The sequence below is a fragment of the Quercus lobata genome, chromosome 2, assembly GCF_001633185.2.
Source record: "Quercus lobata isolate SW786 chromosome 2, ValleyOak3.0 Primary Assembly, whole genome shotgun sequence".
In the NCBI taxonomy this organism is placed as follows: Eukaryota; Viridiplantae; Streptophyta; class Magnoliopsida; order Fagales; family Fagaceae; genus Quercus; species Quercus lobata.
In genome coordinates, this window is record NC_044905.1 from 85,470,032 (window position 1) to 85,486,118 (window position 16,087).

At 36.4% G+C, this 16,087-nt stretch overlaps 2 protein-coding genes and 1 long non-coding RNA gene across 3 annotated transcripts; all 3 read left to right on the plus strand.

Annotated features, from left to right (window-relative positions):
- The first annotated feature begins 1,321 nt into the window (after positions 1-1,321).
- On the plus strand, positions 1,322-2,229 carry LOC115978415. The gene is made up of 2 exons (XR_004088706.1): positions 1,322-1,525; positions 1,730-2,229. It is a non-coding gene; the product is annotated as an uncharacterized LOC115978415 (long non-coding RNA).
- A 6,218-nt stretch (positions 2,230-8,447) lies between these two features.
- On the plus strand, positions 8,448-13,242 carry LOC115976950. The gene is made up of 6 exons (XM_031098522.1): positions 8,448-8,715; positions 8,863-8,995; positions 9,371-9,474; positions 10,749-10,893; positions 10,972-11,112; positions 11,373-13,242. Exons 1-6 carry the CDS (start codon positions 8,675-8,677, stop codon positions 12,810-12,812), a joined length of 2,004 nt encoding a protein of 667 aa, XP_030954382.1. The 5' UTR covers positions 8,448-8,674; the 3' UTR covers positions 12,813-13,242.
- Positions 13,243-13,378: 136 nt separating this feature from the next.
- LOC115976951 (endochitinase A) lies at positions 13,379-15,242 on the plus strand. The gene has a single exon (XM_031098523.1). It carries the CDS (start codon positions 13,689-13,691, stop codon positions 14,586-14,588), a length of 900 nt encoding a protein of 299 aa, XP_030954383.1. The 5' UTR covers positions 13,379-13,688; the 3' UTR covers positions 14,589-15,242.
- Positions 15,243-16,087: the final 845 nt, after the last annotated feature.

The window sequence follows — 16,087 nt, forward strand, 5'->3', positions numbered from 1 at the left end:
TTTGCTTCTCTTGGGCCTTGTCATTTTCCTATAATTTGTTCTGGGCTCTTTGGTATGTTTGGGGAATGATTATAAGTTAGATTTTAAATTTTCTTTTTAATGTATTGTTTGTGGGTTCCACATTACTTTTTTGTCTTAGTTTTATTTCAAAAATTTAACTTTCAGTTTTTTTGACAATAAACTAATTTTTAGTTGTTTGTCTCACTTTATACAAATAAGCTACTAAAAATAAGTAGGAGTAATTCTCAAACAAACATACGGGATGGAAAATAGACATACATGCAACAGGCCAATTATGTTATGGCCTAAGATGAAACAAATTTGAAATTTTTGCATTTGAGATAAACTTCCTTCAACCTTTTTATTTCTTAAATATATAATCTAAAGAATGATAAAAAGCTATACAATTGAATTTGGAAATATTCTTCCTTCTCTTCAACTCTTATCTCTTTTATTGTTTAAACTTAACACCTTATCTTATAAAAAATGAGTTTTTATTATTATTATTATTTAAATTTCAACAGTAGTAAGACTTTTATTTTTAATTTTTATTTTATAATATTTATACCAATTAGTCAATGAGTTATAGCCTAAATAGCATTTCACCCCTCGTGACTAGATTGCGGTTTCAATATTGTTTGGGAAATTTTAGGCATCTAGTTTGGGAGTGGGATAAGTGTTGAAATTTTGTGATGAAAGAGCGATAAAAATTTATTTATTTAATGTCATGGTTTGTAATAGAAAAGAGAAATGAGGAATATTTTTTAAATTAAACAATGGTTTCTTTATTTTCTTTTCTTTTCTTTAGCAGTACTAGCAAGCGCTAAAGCAACTTGATACAAATTTATAGGAATGCTAACAAAGTAAATAGAACAAAAACTATTCTCATTTCAGAGAAAGAGGCTGTACTATTCTCATGATAACAAAGTACATGAACAGTATCACTTGTTGGGGAAAAGGCGTAAAAAAAAAAAAAAAAAAATGCAGGAAACTTAAAACGCAGCAAACGCATCGTGGATCCAACCTCAGCCTCAGCCTCAGCCTCAACAATGGAGTTTTGAGCTTGTACTTTAATTTGGAATATTGTTTTGACTTGAGAGACCATGGGGTATCCTTGTTTTTCTTTTTTCAAGAATAATACAAATAAAACCCTATGGCAGTCTTGAGTAGAATTCTAATATTTTTCTTGAATAGAAAATGAAATGGAAAATAACATGTGACTCTCTATCAAAACAAAAAAGAAAAAGAAAACGAACATATGGCTTGACCTTATTAGAGGAGAGCAGAGTTTTTAACTTTTATTGGTTCAAGTCTGTGAACCCCAACACTCTCTGGTCAACATCTGTTTCCCCGCCTGTATAGCTATTGTTCTTTGTAAGAAACGTGGACGGGTAGGTATGACTGTCCGCTGAAGATTGGCAGCTATGGCCTATGAAACTCCAGCACCATGCCTCTCTTCTTCTCTTTTTTCAAGATTCAAGAATCCATTTCCGGCATTTTCTTTTTCCATCCCCACAAGACCATGGTACGTACGATCAGATTTTGCTTTCATAATCACAACTTCTTTTTCTTGAAGCTTTTTTTTTTTTTTTTTTTTCTTTCGGTAGTAACATTTTTATTTTTTATCAATATATATCCTTGATCATGTCTATACATTAATGGGTCTGCGTAATTTTTATGTTTAATTTAACAAGTTTTGATTTTCTTTGGTTCTTTTTTTTGGGTGCAGTCTCTCACACCTTTGATGTTTAGGTCATTGCTGAGGCTTCTAACATCACTAATTGGTGATCCTGCGGCATCAGTCTCAACCTTACTATTCTACAGCGACCTTTTACCTCAGAATGTCGTTTTGGAGAGATTGGTTCAGCATGAATTACTACATGAAGAAAATTATCTCTTCCATTTTCTCATAAACTTCATGAGATGTTTCTGGTAACTGTTTCGTGAATACCACAAGCTGAGATTTGACTCATCTCTTTTTCTCCATCTCCACATGGATTTTTATCAAAATGAAACATAGTTGGTTCTCAATTTTCTTTTTCCTTTTTCTTTAATTGTTGAATAGTGGATCCGCAGATTTTTTCGTGCAATTGTAAACTTAGTCATTTGGTGAGTCTATTAATTTCGGACTTAATTTTACACTGAATAATGTTTTGTTTCCGTACTTCCATGTCAATAAGAACTTCTGTTCGAGTTAGTGAATGTTTATAATCTTGGTGTTCTCTATTATGATCCACCAAAAGTCTCTCTTTTTTTTTTTTTTTTTCCTTGTATGTTTGTAAGGTAGACAGCTGATAATTGAGGAAAGAAATCAAGGACCCCATCCCACCAATTATTCGAGTTAGTGCATTTTAAAAGCAGTATTTGTTCGAGGGTCTTACTAATTAATGTAGCAAGACCCAATTTGAAATTTTGAATTACTAAATTGGATCAAGATCATCTCCATATTGATATGGTAGAAGTCATATTCTTGTTGTAGATACAACAAACGACTAGTCTGCATTTAAAATTGGATGGATCAAAGTCTCTTTAATCAACTATGCTTTTTAAGTTTTTGTATAAAAAAACTATGATTTTTAAGTTTTGAAATTAGTTAGAACAATGTCATTTTTTTGGTTTTTTCGTGGGTGCCGTGTACGAATATCTCTTTGAAAAATCCATAAACTCATCATTGTTTTTTGTTTAAATGCTTTTAAACCAAAGCCTAAGGCCACATCAATTATTGTCAAGACTCAAGAATAATCAAATAAGGGTATGAAGGTAAAATTGTTCCAATCAGTTGGCCTCTGATTGGGATTTGGAATTAACTGAATAAATCATTAGTCATTTAAAAATTAAGAAGAAAATTGGTTAAATTTAGGGGTGTGCAACCAACTTGCTAGCCCACCAAAACCGACCTGACCCAATTCAACCCGTCGGGTTGGTTCGGTTTTTAGGGTTTCGTGGATTAGGTTGGGTTACAAATTTTTTTTTGATAGTGGGTCAGGTTGGGTTTGGGTCATAAAATTCCAAACCCGCCAAACCCAACCTGACCCACCCATATATTTAATATATATATATATATATATTTAAAATATATTATATAATTAATAATTTTTTTAAAATAACTAGCTCTTCCTTTCCTATATAAAAACCAATTAGTTCACACAAACCCTAGTAAATTACAATTGTCAACCCAACCCATGTGAGTTGGGTTGGACTTATGTGATGGGTTGGGTTGAGTTGAATTTTTGTTAACCTACTATGGTGGGTTGGGTCAAAAAATCCCCTTAACTCAACCCAACTCGACCCATGCACACCCCTAGTTAAATTATTGATTTTAATGATGGCTCCATAATGATTGCTTTTTATCATTAAAGTAAGACATCAATTAATTTTTAGTGTAGGCAGAGTTTGACTTTGAATCTCAAATCTCTTATTTGATGATAAAAACTTTTACAAGTTGAACTATCCTAAAGTCTAAAACCCGCACATAAGATAATCACTTATTTGACAACATAATTTTTATTTGAGATGGTGCAAAGCTGTGGGCTCACTGTCGAGGGACCTTGTAATTGCCAATACCAATGTGCTCTCTTTTTAAGACTTAATTTTAGCTAATGTCATCATTTTCCTTGACCCTTAGTATTCTTAGTCAATCCAAAGTGGCTTACTTAATTAAGCTCGGGAAAAAAGACAATTAAGAACCTATACTAACATAGGTTGTTACAAAAACATAAATAAAGGAAGCATTAGGGTTTATGAGATCTTGCACTATGACACATATTTGGGGCTGCTATCTCTTATTGGAAGAAACAAAAAAGCAAGTCTTGATTACATTAAAGAAAGAGTTTGGAGGAAATTGCAGGGTTGGGGAGAGAAGTTGCTGTCACAGGCGAGTAGAGAAGTCTTGATCAAGGCGGTGGTTCAAGCCATTCCAACTTATACAATGAGTTGTTTTATGCTTCCATTGGGTCTTTGCCACGAAATTGAGGGGCTTATCTGTAAGTTTTGGTGGGGGTAAAGGGGAGATTGTTGGAAAATACATTGGGTAAAGTGGGGTGATATGTGTGACCCAAAATCGGAAGGTGGAATGGGCTTTAAGGAGTTATCATTTTTCAATGAAGCTCTTCTTGCAGAACAAACATGGCGATTGCTGCACAACAAAATCTCTTTGTTCTATAGAGTTTTTAAACCAAGGTTTTTTTTTTCAGAATTGTTCCATCATGGAAGCTAAAGAAGGTCATGGAGGCTCTTATGCTTGGAAGAGCAATTAGAAAGGGCGGTGTGTCATTAGAAGAGGAGTAAAATGGAGAGTTGGGAATGGAGAATCTATTAAGATTTGGTGCAATAACTGGTTGCCTACAGTAAACAATTTAGGAGTGACGACCCTTTGAGGGTAGAATTCCAAGACGCTACTATAAGTACTCTAATTGATCCTTTTTCACGTATTTGAGATTTTAATTTATTATCCATTACCCTTATCCCCACAGATACAGAGCTGGTTTAGAAAATCCCCTTAAGTCATGGACTTTCTGAGGATGCACTCTATTGGCCCTATGTGTAATTGGGACAATACTCCGTCAAGTCGGGCTTATTTTTTCTCAAGTTCAAGTCATGTTGCCTATCATTACCAACCCACAATCCATCCTATTAGCCCAAGCTACCATGGAAACAGATTTGGAAATTTTCCTTGCCAAGCAAAATAAAAAATTTTCTATTGTGAGCAAGCCGTAATGCATTGCTAACAAAATCAAATCTGGTGTGGCGTTGCGTCATTGATGACCCATCATGCTTTTCTTGCTCCAATCAATGTGAGGATGTATTGCATGCACTATGGTACTGCCCGAGGCTATCACAAATCTAGGATGAAGAACCTCAATGGAGCTTTAGACAAGTTTCAAGACACTTGGAATTTGCTCAATTACTGTCCACGGTGTTGGAATTGAACTACAACTTAGAGTTATTCGCGATGATCCTTGGACCATCTAGTTTAGGTAGGCATGGAAATTTTTACTTAACTCGACCCGACCCTAATGGGGCGGGTTTTACTTGACTTGTGAAACATTAGGGGTGGGTTTAGGTTGGGTGCTGGTCTTAGGCATACTCACCCCGAACTTGACCCGAATACAACAAAATTACAAAAATACCCTAACTATACATATATCACTAACTTCCAAACCCTAATCAATCTCATTCTCAACTCTCAATTCTCACTTCTCACTCAGCTGCCGCCCCCCTCAAGGCTTATGCTCTCCCTCCCACTTTCACTGCCCCACGCCCACGCCTATGCCCACCCTCACTCTCACCGACCCATCAACCCACGCCCACACTCACTTTCTCAGCTGGTTGTCGTCATCATTACCTCCATTTGTCTTTGCCGTGAGAAGTCACTCCGTTACGCCTACGTCAACTTTGTCCATCACCACCACGATTTGTATCAAATTCTTGCTTTGTTTTAGGGTTTTCTTGGTGAATAATGAAATGGGTTTGTCATGGTTTTCTTGTTTCTCAAATAGGTTTTTGAGAATTTTTGGTATCTTGGGTTTTCTTACTTTGTTTTTATCTGTCTCTTTGTGTGTGTGTTTTGTATAAGTTTATGTATTTTGTGTGTTTTTATCTCTCTGTTTCTTTGGTTGTTGTCATCGCTTGATTCTGGGTTTTGGTTTCTTTTATTGATTTTGATTTGGATTTCTATGCTTGTGTTTGTATTAGGATTTGTGTTTGTGTTTGTTATTTTGAAAGGGAAAATCATAAATCTGAAAATTTTGTGTTTGTGATTTGTGTATTTACGTTAGGATTTGTGTTTGTGTGTATTTTGGGCCAAGCATGATGGGACAGGACGGGCTTGCACGGCTCGACGGGGCGGGTTTGGGGGTTAAAAAAACTCGTTTATTAAACGGGCAGGTTTGGGTAATGGGAGTAGGCCTGCGGGGCTAGTTCGGGCATAAAGAAACCCGCCTTGAACCCGACTTGTTACCATTCCTAAGTTCAAGTGCAACAAGTTCAGCTTCTCACCGCTGGGCTTCCCATATGATTAGGTAATGCAGCGCGCCATTGTAGGACTTCAAGAGTATTGAGCAGCCCAACCACTAGTCCAGCCACAAGCAAACAAGCCGAGAGTCAGGTGGAAAGCTCCTAATGGCGGATTTTACAAAATAAATTTCGATGGGGCAATGTTTACTGAGATAGATAGAGTTGGGATTAGAGCAATCATTCGAGACTACAAATGTTTGGCTATGGCTTCTTTGTCTCAAATTATTCCTCTTCCCTTAAATGTGGTGGAACTTGAAACTCTGGTAGTAACAAAAGCCTTAGAGTTTGCTTTAGAATTGGTGCTGGATTATGCTATTCTTGAGAGAGATTCAAAAAAACTGATGAACTCATTGATGGATGATTTGCTTTCCTTAGCTTCTTTTGGACTTCTGATCCAAGATGTAAAAGTTATTGTTGAATCTTTTCAATGTATTAGTTTTTCTCATGTTTGTAGGGAGAGTAATACCGTAGCTTATAACCTAGCTAGATATGCATGTCATGTCATTGGTTATTCAGTGTGGATGGAAGATGTCTCATCATACATCTTTGCTATTTATCAAGTAGATTTGCTTATTTCTTAATAAATTTGAAGTCTCATTTCTAAAAAAAAAAAAAAAAAACATAGGTTGTTGCAAATCCATATTTATACAATGTGGACCGGATGCTTTTTCACCCTATTGGAAAGCATGTGCTCAATTGAAAATTCCAATACCCTAACGTATTGTTTGTGTTATCATGATGTGATTATATAATTTTATTCTTCCAAATTTTTTTTTTAATGAATTATTTTCATTCTTCCCTATGTGAAAAGGATAAGGTTGAGATAATTAGTTGGACAAATGCAGTCAGGTACGATCAATGCCTTTGCTGACATAGAAATTAATCACATTATCTAAACATCATTTTGAATATGGACAGAAATTGCATAAATTAAGAATTATGCTATAAACTAACCCTAGCTAAGCTGAAAGGACACTAATCAGTTTTTCTAAAATTTAAACTATATTCTCCCTTTGGATTGTTGTCAGTGAAAAATAATAATAATAAAACTCATGAGAAGAGCTATGAGTAGAATCTTACAATAACCATTTTAGCCTTAAATAATTGGAAGATTTTGGTTTATTTGTTCTCCTCCTCTATGTTTATCGAGAACATAAAACGTTTTATTTTGTCTCACATGTTATCTGAAATTGTCCCGAAAATCTATAATAACCACGTTAGTTGATTGGTCCTTTTCTAAGTTGGTCACTACTCATTCCATTGTCCAACTCCAACCAAGTTTGTTACTTTTCAATTTCATGGCTAAAACTAGAAACTTGAAACAAAGGATGAATACAAAACATATTGATTAATAAGTCATTTCTTTTCCTTTCTTTTAATTTTTGCCTCAAATAATACACATTAAATTACCGGACAAGAACCATGTAACATGCGCTACCATTTAAAAAAAGAAGAAGAAAAAAGAAAAAGAAAAAAAGGTAACATGCGTTGCCCATGCTAATAATTAAAGCGAAACAAACATTTTCTTTTATGTTTTTTATAATTACTAGTATGATTTGTTGTATTTGGTGTATAATAAGAGTAAGGCCAATGATAAATTTATATAAAAATGAAATTGCTTTCTATGACAATTTGCAACTTTAATAATAAATCTAAGGACATACCAAATTTCATAACATATTAAAGTAATTGATGTAAATGATTAACACTTTTTTTTATTATTTAAAAAAAATTAAAAATGTTTAAATGAGGAAAGACTATCCTATATCAGAGTTAGAGAAAACTACAGGTCTCAGAAATGAGTTACATTGGACTTATAGATTACCTACCAAAAAAAACTACTAACAGCAAAACTTACCGTTTACTACTTAAATATGACGTGAAATTGGATATCTTATTATTGCTAACATTTAGCCGCTAAATAAATATAATGTTGGAAGAACAATTTCTTAGGCAAATACCTAGTTTAAACCGTTATACAGGCCGTTAATATTTTTTTCCCTGTACTTACAGTCTGACACAACGGCTCTGAGCCCTAATTTGTCCAAGCCAAAAACAACACGACAAAACAGGTAAACTAAATAATGTTTTCCTCAAAACAAAAAACAGAAAAAAGAAAAAAAGAAAAGAAAACCATAATATAATGTAATCAACAAAAAAAAAAAAGAGTTTCAAACGAGCTCATTAACAAGCGCACTTGATGTTCATCAACATATGCGGTCCAGCTCAGCAGCAGATTCCATCATCTACATTGACTCAAGCCCCTAAAAAAAAGAGAGGTCTTCACATCAGGCGGCCCACGACCCACGATCCCAAAAATTCCCACCATCTTCCCAAAATACCCCTATTCCATTCAAACGACGAGTGGCTGTCTATATCTAAAACTCATTTGTCTTTACCCAGGTCATTATCGGTCTTTCTCAAAAAAAAAAGGTCATTATCGGTAAGTACGAAAAAGTCCGTTCTCAGTTGAGAGAGTGGGTGAGTGAGTGTGTGTGAGAGGCGGAGTTTTTTTAAAAAAGCGCTTTGACGCATTTTGGGCTTATCGCTCTCTCTCTTTTCTTAACCTGTTCACTACGAAGAGCATTTCGTTAATGGTGGATCTTACTCACTGAGTCGAATCGTTCACTGAGCCGAAGCGAGTACGAGATCGACAACAATGTTGGACGGACTTCTCGGCCGAGGCTTTGCCTCCAAATGGTTTTTTTTTTTCTTCCTTTTAACAAAATTTTCACTCACTTTTTTTCTTTTCTTCTCTCTATTATATATAAATGTATAAGGATTTTGGATTTGGATTTGGATTTCAATTTTATGTTCTTAACTTTTTAAATTTTGATGTGGTTGTAGTAAGTCGTTGATTAAACTGACGAAGACTCGGATCGATGTGATACGGAGGAAGAGAAAGGCGACTGAGAAGTTTTTGAAGAAAGATGTGGCTGATTTGCTTGCGAATGGCCTCGATATCAATGCTTATGGAAGAGTAATTGCTCGCTTGTTCTTTTTAGCTTTACATTTATGCTCATCTGATTTGATCTCAGAGTCGATTGAGTTTTTCTTTTTTGTTTGGTTGCTGAGAAAATTTTTGGAGAAAGAAGAATTCAAAATTTTGAATTTTGAGTTCATTATCAGAGATAGAGAAAAATAAAAATCCTAAATTTCAAATTTTATAGATAACAAAATCATTTCTTAAAAAAAAAAAAATTTGAAAGAAGAATCTTTACACTTGGTTGGAATCTACGTATGTTTTTCTGTGCTTCAAAGGTTGTAGTATTTCTTTACAAATTTAATTTGTTTTGTGTTGAGTGGCTTGTACTCAAAGAAGGGTTATTGTTTATTGCATGGTGGTGTGAAACAGGCTGATGGACTTCTAGCGGAATTGATGCTTTCATCATGTTATGATTTCGTTGAGCACTCGTGTGATTTCGTATTGAAGCATCTTTCCATAATGGAAAAACAGAGGTTTGAATTTGAATTGCTTTATTGTTATGGCTTTAGATGAATTATTTGCGGCCCTTTAATTTTCATCCAAAGTTTCGAGATAAAACCAATGTTATAAGCTAGCTATACGATAAGTCTATATTTGCACGGTTGAATGTGATACAACAACCACACATTTAGCGCAGCCTGCTCTAAATTTATAGCCCTATTATCTTTAGTGCACCATATTGGCTGGAAAATCCACCTCATATGCCAATATATGCCATTTTTGTACCATTAAACTTAATTATTATGTGGTCATCTATGGAGCTCATTTTTCTACCTAAGAAGCACGGACATGCCAAGGACACTCCTACATGTGTGTCAGTGTGTTGTGAGGAAACAATATTTGTTTATTTTTATTTTTTTAAATCCTTTAGTTTTAGATATGTTTCTAAAGATTTTGATAGGTGTTGTTATTTTCAAAACCTAAAAATAAACATAAATATGCCTATACATAACTAAATGCACCTAAAAATATGTATTCATTAATCAATTGGTATAGTGTCATAATTTTTCAAGAATTGTTGTGTTGCCTTGTTTTGTCATGTTGTGTCCGTGTCCAAGCTTCTTACAATCATGCAATGTGGGCTTATCATGTAACTATTGGCCATCATGGATGACCTCTTATACCATTCAAATTGGATATGTATGTACCATTAGATTGAGGCTTATTGATTTGGATAAAGCCTAATGTGTATTATTTTATGAGCTGGTGTGTCTCTTCTTATGATGAGTTTGGCATTGATACATTTTTGTTGGGTCCTGTTCCACCAAAAGTTCATTTTATGGTGCAAGTTCTGCTTTCCTACCTGAGGGCTTGGTCTTGAAGAGCCAATGAAATGGAGTTAGAGTGACACAGGACAAACCAGGACTTTGCATCAATAAAATTAAAGAACAGAAAAATAAAGGATAGAATGTAGGAATACTAAACCCTAATTCTAATTGATGTCGGGAACCCTACTTATTGAATTACATAACTAATCCTGACTTTAAATAAAATACTAATAAACCTAAATTAATACTAGGACCCAAAAATAAAATACAATTGACCAATAAAAATAAAAATTAACTCTAAAAAGAAATAAAACTAAAAATTTAAAAATATACATTTTTCTCTTCCTGCATCATAGAGTTTTCTTCATTTGACCTTAGGCAATTATTCTTGATACTTGTTCTGAACTGCACTGTTTTGACTATACTTTTCTATCAAATTTTCTTTGCTTGACATTTCTCTTGCTTCATCTTCTTTGCAGTGAATGCCCTGAGGAATGTAGGGAAGCTGTGTCATCCCTGATGTTTTCTGCTGCAAGATTTTCAGATTTGCCAGAATTACGTGATCTCAGGCAAATGTTTCAAGAGAGATATGGGAATTCCCTGGAATTATTTGTGAATCAAGAGGTAATGCTTTGTGAACTCACTTTTAATAGTACAAGTTCATAACTGTTATATTACTAATCAGTTAAATTTCATTTATAGTTTGTAACACATTTAACTTCAAAGCCAACTACATTGGAGAAGAAAGTTAAGTTAATGCAAGATATAGCACGGGAGTTTTCAATAAAGTGGGATGCTGGGGCTTTTGAAAAGAGGATGTCTAAACCCCCCACATATGTACAGGTATGCTCTTTTTTGTTCTATTGTTCTTTGTTCAATGGTTTTACTGACAAATAGAAATAGCGAGCAGATCTTGGGATTGTTAAGATTTTTGGGACATCTTTCATACACTCAACAAATGTTGTTTTGCCTACTTGTTTTTTTTCCCTAAAAATAATTCCTAAAATAAGTTTTTAAATTTTTTCTGTGATTCATGTTCTTGTTCTCCATAAAATATCTTCCACTATCTTGAATTTACCTGCAATTTCTGTGACTGACTGCAGAACCAACCTAAAACTTATGGGTCTTTCAATGTCGTTGATGAAAAAACCAAATCATCCAGTGGTATGAAGACAGTCTCAAGAGGAGAGAAGGATGATTTTTTATATAAAGAAAGACTTGACCTTAATTATGATGGGCATAAATTATGCAATGGCAAAGAGGGTAGTTTATCAAAAAGAGAAGAACTAGACCTTCCATCTAGACGTGAACTCTCTGGCAAGGGATACAAGGCACTCAATGGCAGAGAAGAAACTATCCTGAAAAAGGATGGTCATGACACGCCATTCGAAGGAAGGCAGGAGATTGCTGATGACAAGCATGAAGAACGTAATTGGATGGGAGATGCCACCCCAAAGCCAGTTAGATCTAGCAGTTCATCTCGGGGGAAAAGAGTAGAATGCATTGATGGTGGATCCTGTTTGCTTAATGGTAGGGAGAATACTGCCCTTGAAAGAGACTACCCAGGATCATTACTTAAAGGAAAGCCAGAAATTACTTCTAGCTGTGCTGGACTGCAGTCGAAGAGCAATGTTAAAGAACCATTTGCAGGTAATAATCATGCTGGTCAACTTGATGATACAAGCTCAGTGAGGAAAGTTGAACGGAATGAAATAAATAAGGTGAAGCCCTATCACAATAGCGGCATCCCTCCTCCTTATGTTAAGTCCAATGTTAAAACAAAGGCTAGCAGATCTGGGTTCGATTCAGGATCCTCATTGTCTAGTTTGGACAATGATGCCCTTGTAGACCATTCAATGCACAAGAGAGGCAATGCTGGTAATACTTCAGGAAGGATCCAATCAGGTTCTGATTATTCTGACTATGAGAGGCAGGTTGTCAGATCTGCAAGTGTGAGTGATCATGGTCAAGAGAAAGATCTTTATCAGGATAATACAACTGGTAACCCCTTACCAAAATCAAAATCATCCAGGAGGAGACACTTAAAATCACATTCCCATCACGATGATGCTGGCTACTTTGAAGATGCAGGAGTTGTTACAAGAAAATCAAGAAGCAGGAGAAGGGATGACTCGAGACGTGGCTTGCAAATTTTGTTTGATGATGAGCACTATCAGAATGAGGCAGAAGAAAGGATATTGGATAAATTGCTGATGCAGTATAGCAAGAAACCATCGTCCTATGAACCAGGGAGGATGAGAAGAAAGTCTAAACCTCATCATGCACATCACATGGGCAATAATGCAGATGGATTCCCACAGAATAGCAAAGATGGGGCTGAGGAGAAGTCAGAGGTTGTTCCTTCTCCAGCCCGGTCAGTTTCTCTTCCTCATAAACATACAGGTCCATCAGAGGCAACCAAAGTTTTTTCCCGTGCTGCTTCTTTTCAGCCAGATAGGTCAAATCCAGCTCGGCATGTGCATCCTAAGTTGCCAAACTATGAAGATTTGGCTGCCAAGTTTGCGGCCATGAGAGGAAGTTAAAAGGCTTGAGCAATCAGTTACGAGTATAATTGCAACCATTCTAAACTTCTTGCATTTGTTTGCCTGAGTGGATCACTGTTTTGGAAGAAAATTAGCATGGTTTACTCTCATTACAAATAGCTTGACTTACACTTGCATTGTCTGCGTTTGGTATGGCTCTACATGTGTCTAGGGCTGGCATTACTATTTTCTTCAATCCATGGAGAATGACATCTAAAGGTTATATTCTAAATTTCAATACAGTTCCCAGACCCATTGGTTGTGAGAGTTGTAACAATGCATGTAGCTTTAATTGATAAAGGGTTCCATATATAGAATTTAAAGAGTGAGATTGCATATTGTATTGTTCTTTGAACAATAAAACAAGGGGTATTAGAGTTCCACTGTCAAAGATGAACACTTTTCGTGGTAATTGACTACAGTTTTAGTTTTTGCTTTTAGTTTTTATTGAATAACTCTTCAATAGAATATCTATTCATGGTCATTTCAATTTTCTGTGGAGTGTGGAGAGCTAGGGAAAGAGGTTTTGAGTATGAGGAAGTGAGAATTTATGCCTCGATATTTTAGGTTGAGTTGTGGTTGTCATTTTTTGTGCAGAGAATGCGATGACGGTAAAGTGCAGTACTATAATAAAGTAAATAAATACAAAATGACATATATGACCTCGAATGAGAGTAAAAGTAAAACCCAGAGCTCAGAACAAAAGTCATTTTAACATTCCCCAGGTCCAATGCCCTCTGAAGATTCGCTACCCATTTTCTTTCCTTGTCAAAGGTAAACGATCGGTTCCCGCCAAAAAGCTTCTGACCCCTCCCATATATAAAACAGTGCACCTTTTACTGCCCCATACTCTACCACAGAGAGAGAGAGAGAGAGATGAGGGGGACATCCAAGGTGATTATGGGGGCAACCTTGGTAATGGTAGTGAGCCTTGCCATAGTGGTAGGCCTAATCTTGGTGCTACTAGCTGAGCTCTACTGTTCTCTCTTACTCCGCCGGCGTCAGCTCAGAGACACCAACTCTGAAACCGCCACCACCACTACTGCCATTGCCACTGTCCCCACAACCACCAGCACTCCCTCTTCAGAGCCCTCACAGCCCCAAAACCAGTCATCTCCTCCACCTCTCCGTAGCTTCTATGCCCAAGGGGTTCTCCATGCCCCAAGAAGCCTCCTCTTCCCTGCATTCTCTACCACAGAAGACAATGCAGAATCAAAGAAGCAGCATTCCAAGCTTCATCATATCATTGATGTACTCCAAACCCAAGAGACCAACACAAGCCCTCGTCAAATTGGACTATTATCTGCTTCTTCTTCCCCACCAACTCCTTTCATTCATATAACCACACCAAAGCCAATTCAAGAAGTCCATATTCAAGGTGGTGGTGGTGGTGGTGACACTACTTGTAATGACAAAGCTTGTAATGACAAAGCTGGTGGTTCTGGGGAGCATTTTATGTACATTTCTAACCCCATATATGACAATGATGCTAGGCCAAGCAGCGTGGATACACCATTTGAAACACCAGACACATCGCCTTCACGGTTAGAAATGAGTGGTTCTTCAGGTGATGATGAGGTTGCTCAGACATCTCCATGTAGTCCCTCAAGCCCTACCACACCTCCTTTGACTCCAATGAAGAAGCTCCCAGCTGAAGCTTGCTCTGTCTCCTTTAAAAATGCCAGATCTTTAGGTACTTCAGGTAGTGAGTCTAATAGTAACAATGGCCATTCTTCATCATCATCAGGTTCTCCTTGTACCTCTCCTTCATGGTGATGCATTGTCAAAGGCATAACCAGGCTGGGGAGCTTTGTTTTTTCTTTTTTTTAGCTTTTTTGTTAACCTTGAAATTTGGGTTTGATGTGAATATAGTAATGGAAATGGAAGTTGGTAGCAGAGAAAAAGACACAGTAGAGGGTAAGAAAGAAACTTTTTCTCTGCATGCGTGGCCACGGCTTGTTCACCCAAGGCAAGCCACGCCAAGGCCATCTAATTTTCTTCATCTTTCTTTTTCCACCAGTACGTACGTTGCAGAAATGCTTTTTTGTTTTCATTTGCTTGTGTGGGTGTTTTTGGAAAGTTGTTTCTGTTCATATCTACTGGTGTAGTTGAAAAGAAACCATTGTTTTTCTTCTGGGAGTATGAGAAACTGAGAATGCATGTGAACTGTGATGAGATGGACTAATGGGCAAAGAAAGAGGGATGAAAAAGATTAAAAAAATTACTGAGTGACCTTGGGTGTTGATTTCAATGCATTGAACCTAAAAAACAAACGAAATCTGTCACCCGCGAGGTCTTTTGTCCACTTTTGATAAGGACGAGTCGTGTTGGTTTTGCTGAGCCCTATGACCATAAGCTTTGAGACAAGGCAAGAAGCTTCAGTTTCTGCACTGACTGAATTTATGAAAGTATTAAAAAAAGTTACTTAGTTTGAGCATTCGCAACAGTGGATTTATAATTTTAGCTATTTAGCATCAATAAAAGTTATTTTATCTATTTTATCTACATATGTTACAGTAGTGAATTTATTTTAGCTTTCAAAATAATAAAATAATATAAACATCATAATAAAATAATATAACCACTGTAATAAAATAATATATCCAACTACCCAAAAAAACATACACAGCACCAACCATCTCTACCATCAACCACACCCACACCCACAATCACAACCACCCCCACCACCACCACCACGACGGGCCACAACCACCACTCTACTTTGGCAACCACCACAAAAAAAAAAAAAAAAAAAAAAAAAAAAACACAACCACAATCATAACCCCATTGCCACCAGTCACCACAACCACAACCAAAATCTACAAACCCACTGTCAAAATCATCTACCACCACTACTATAGCCAAAATCAACCACCACCACCACAGCTACCAAACCCATATGAAAATACATTAAAAAAAAAAAAAAACAAACAAACAAACAAACTCAATCACAACAAAGAGAATAGAGAGATAGCGTCTGGGTGGAGGCGTGGATCGGCGGCTTGGGGCTTGGGTCGGTGACATTGAGGCCGGTAGAGGGGCACAGACTGGGCGATGGGGCTTGGGGAGATCAACAATGGGGCTTGGCGTGGGTCGGCAGAACAGATCGGCGATGAGGGAGCTGGCCGGCGAGCTAGAGAGAAAAAAAAATTTTTGAGGAAGAAAGAAGAAAGAAGAGAAGCCGGAGAGAGAGAGAGAGAATGAAATGTTTATTTAATGAGAGAAGAGAGAGAAGTGCTCTTAAAGGAGCATTATGAGTGCCCTTAAAGGAGCAT

Bases quoted from the DNA above. Each gene is read 5' to 3' on its own strand.
- LOC115976951 (XM_031098523.1), top strand. From the start codon at position 13,689: ATGAGGGGGACATCCAAGGTGATTATGGGGGCAACCTTGGTAATGGTA.
- LOC115976950 (XM_031098522.1), top strand. From the start codon at position 8,675: ATGTTGGACGGACTTCTCGGCCGAGGCTTTGCCTCCAAATG. The intron at 8,716-8,862 runs GTTTTTTTTTTT...ATGTGGTTGTAG, and splicing joins CGAGGCTTTGCCTCCAAATG to TAAGTCGTTGATTAAACTGA. The intron at 9,475-10,748 runs GTTTGAATTTGA...TCTTCTTTGCAG, and splicing joins TCCATAATGGAAAAACAGAG to TGAATGCCCTGAGGAATGTA.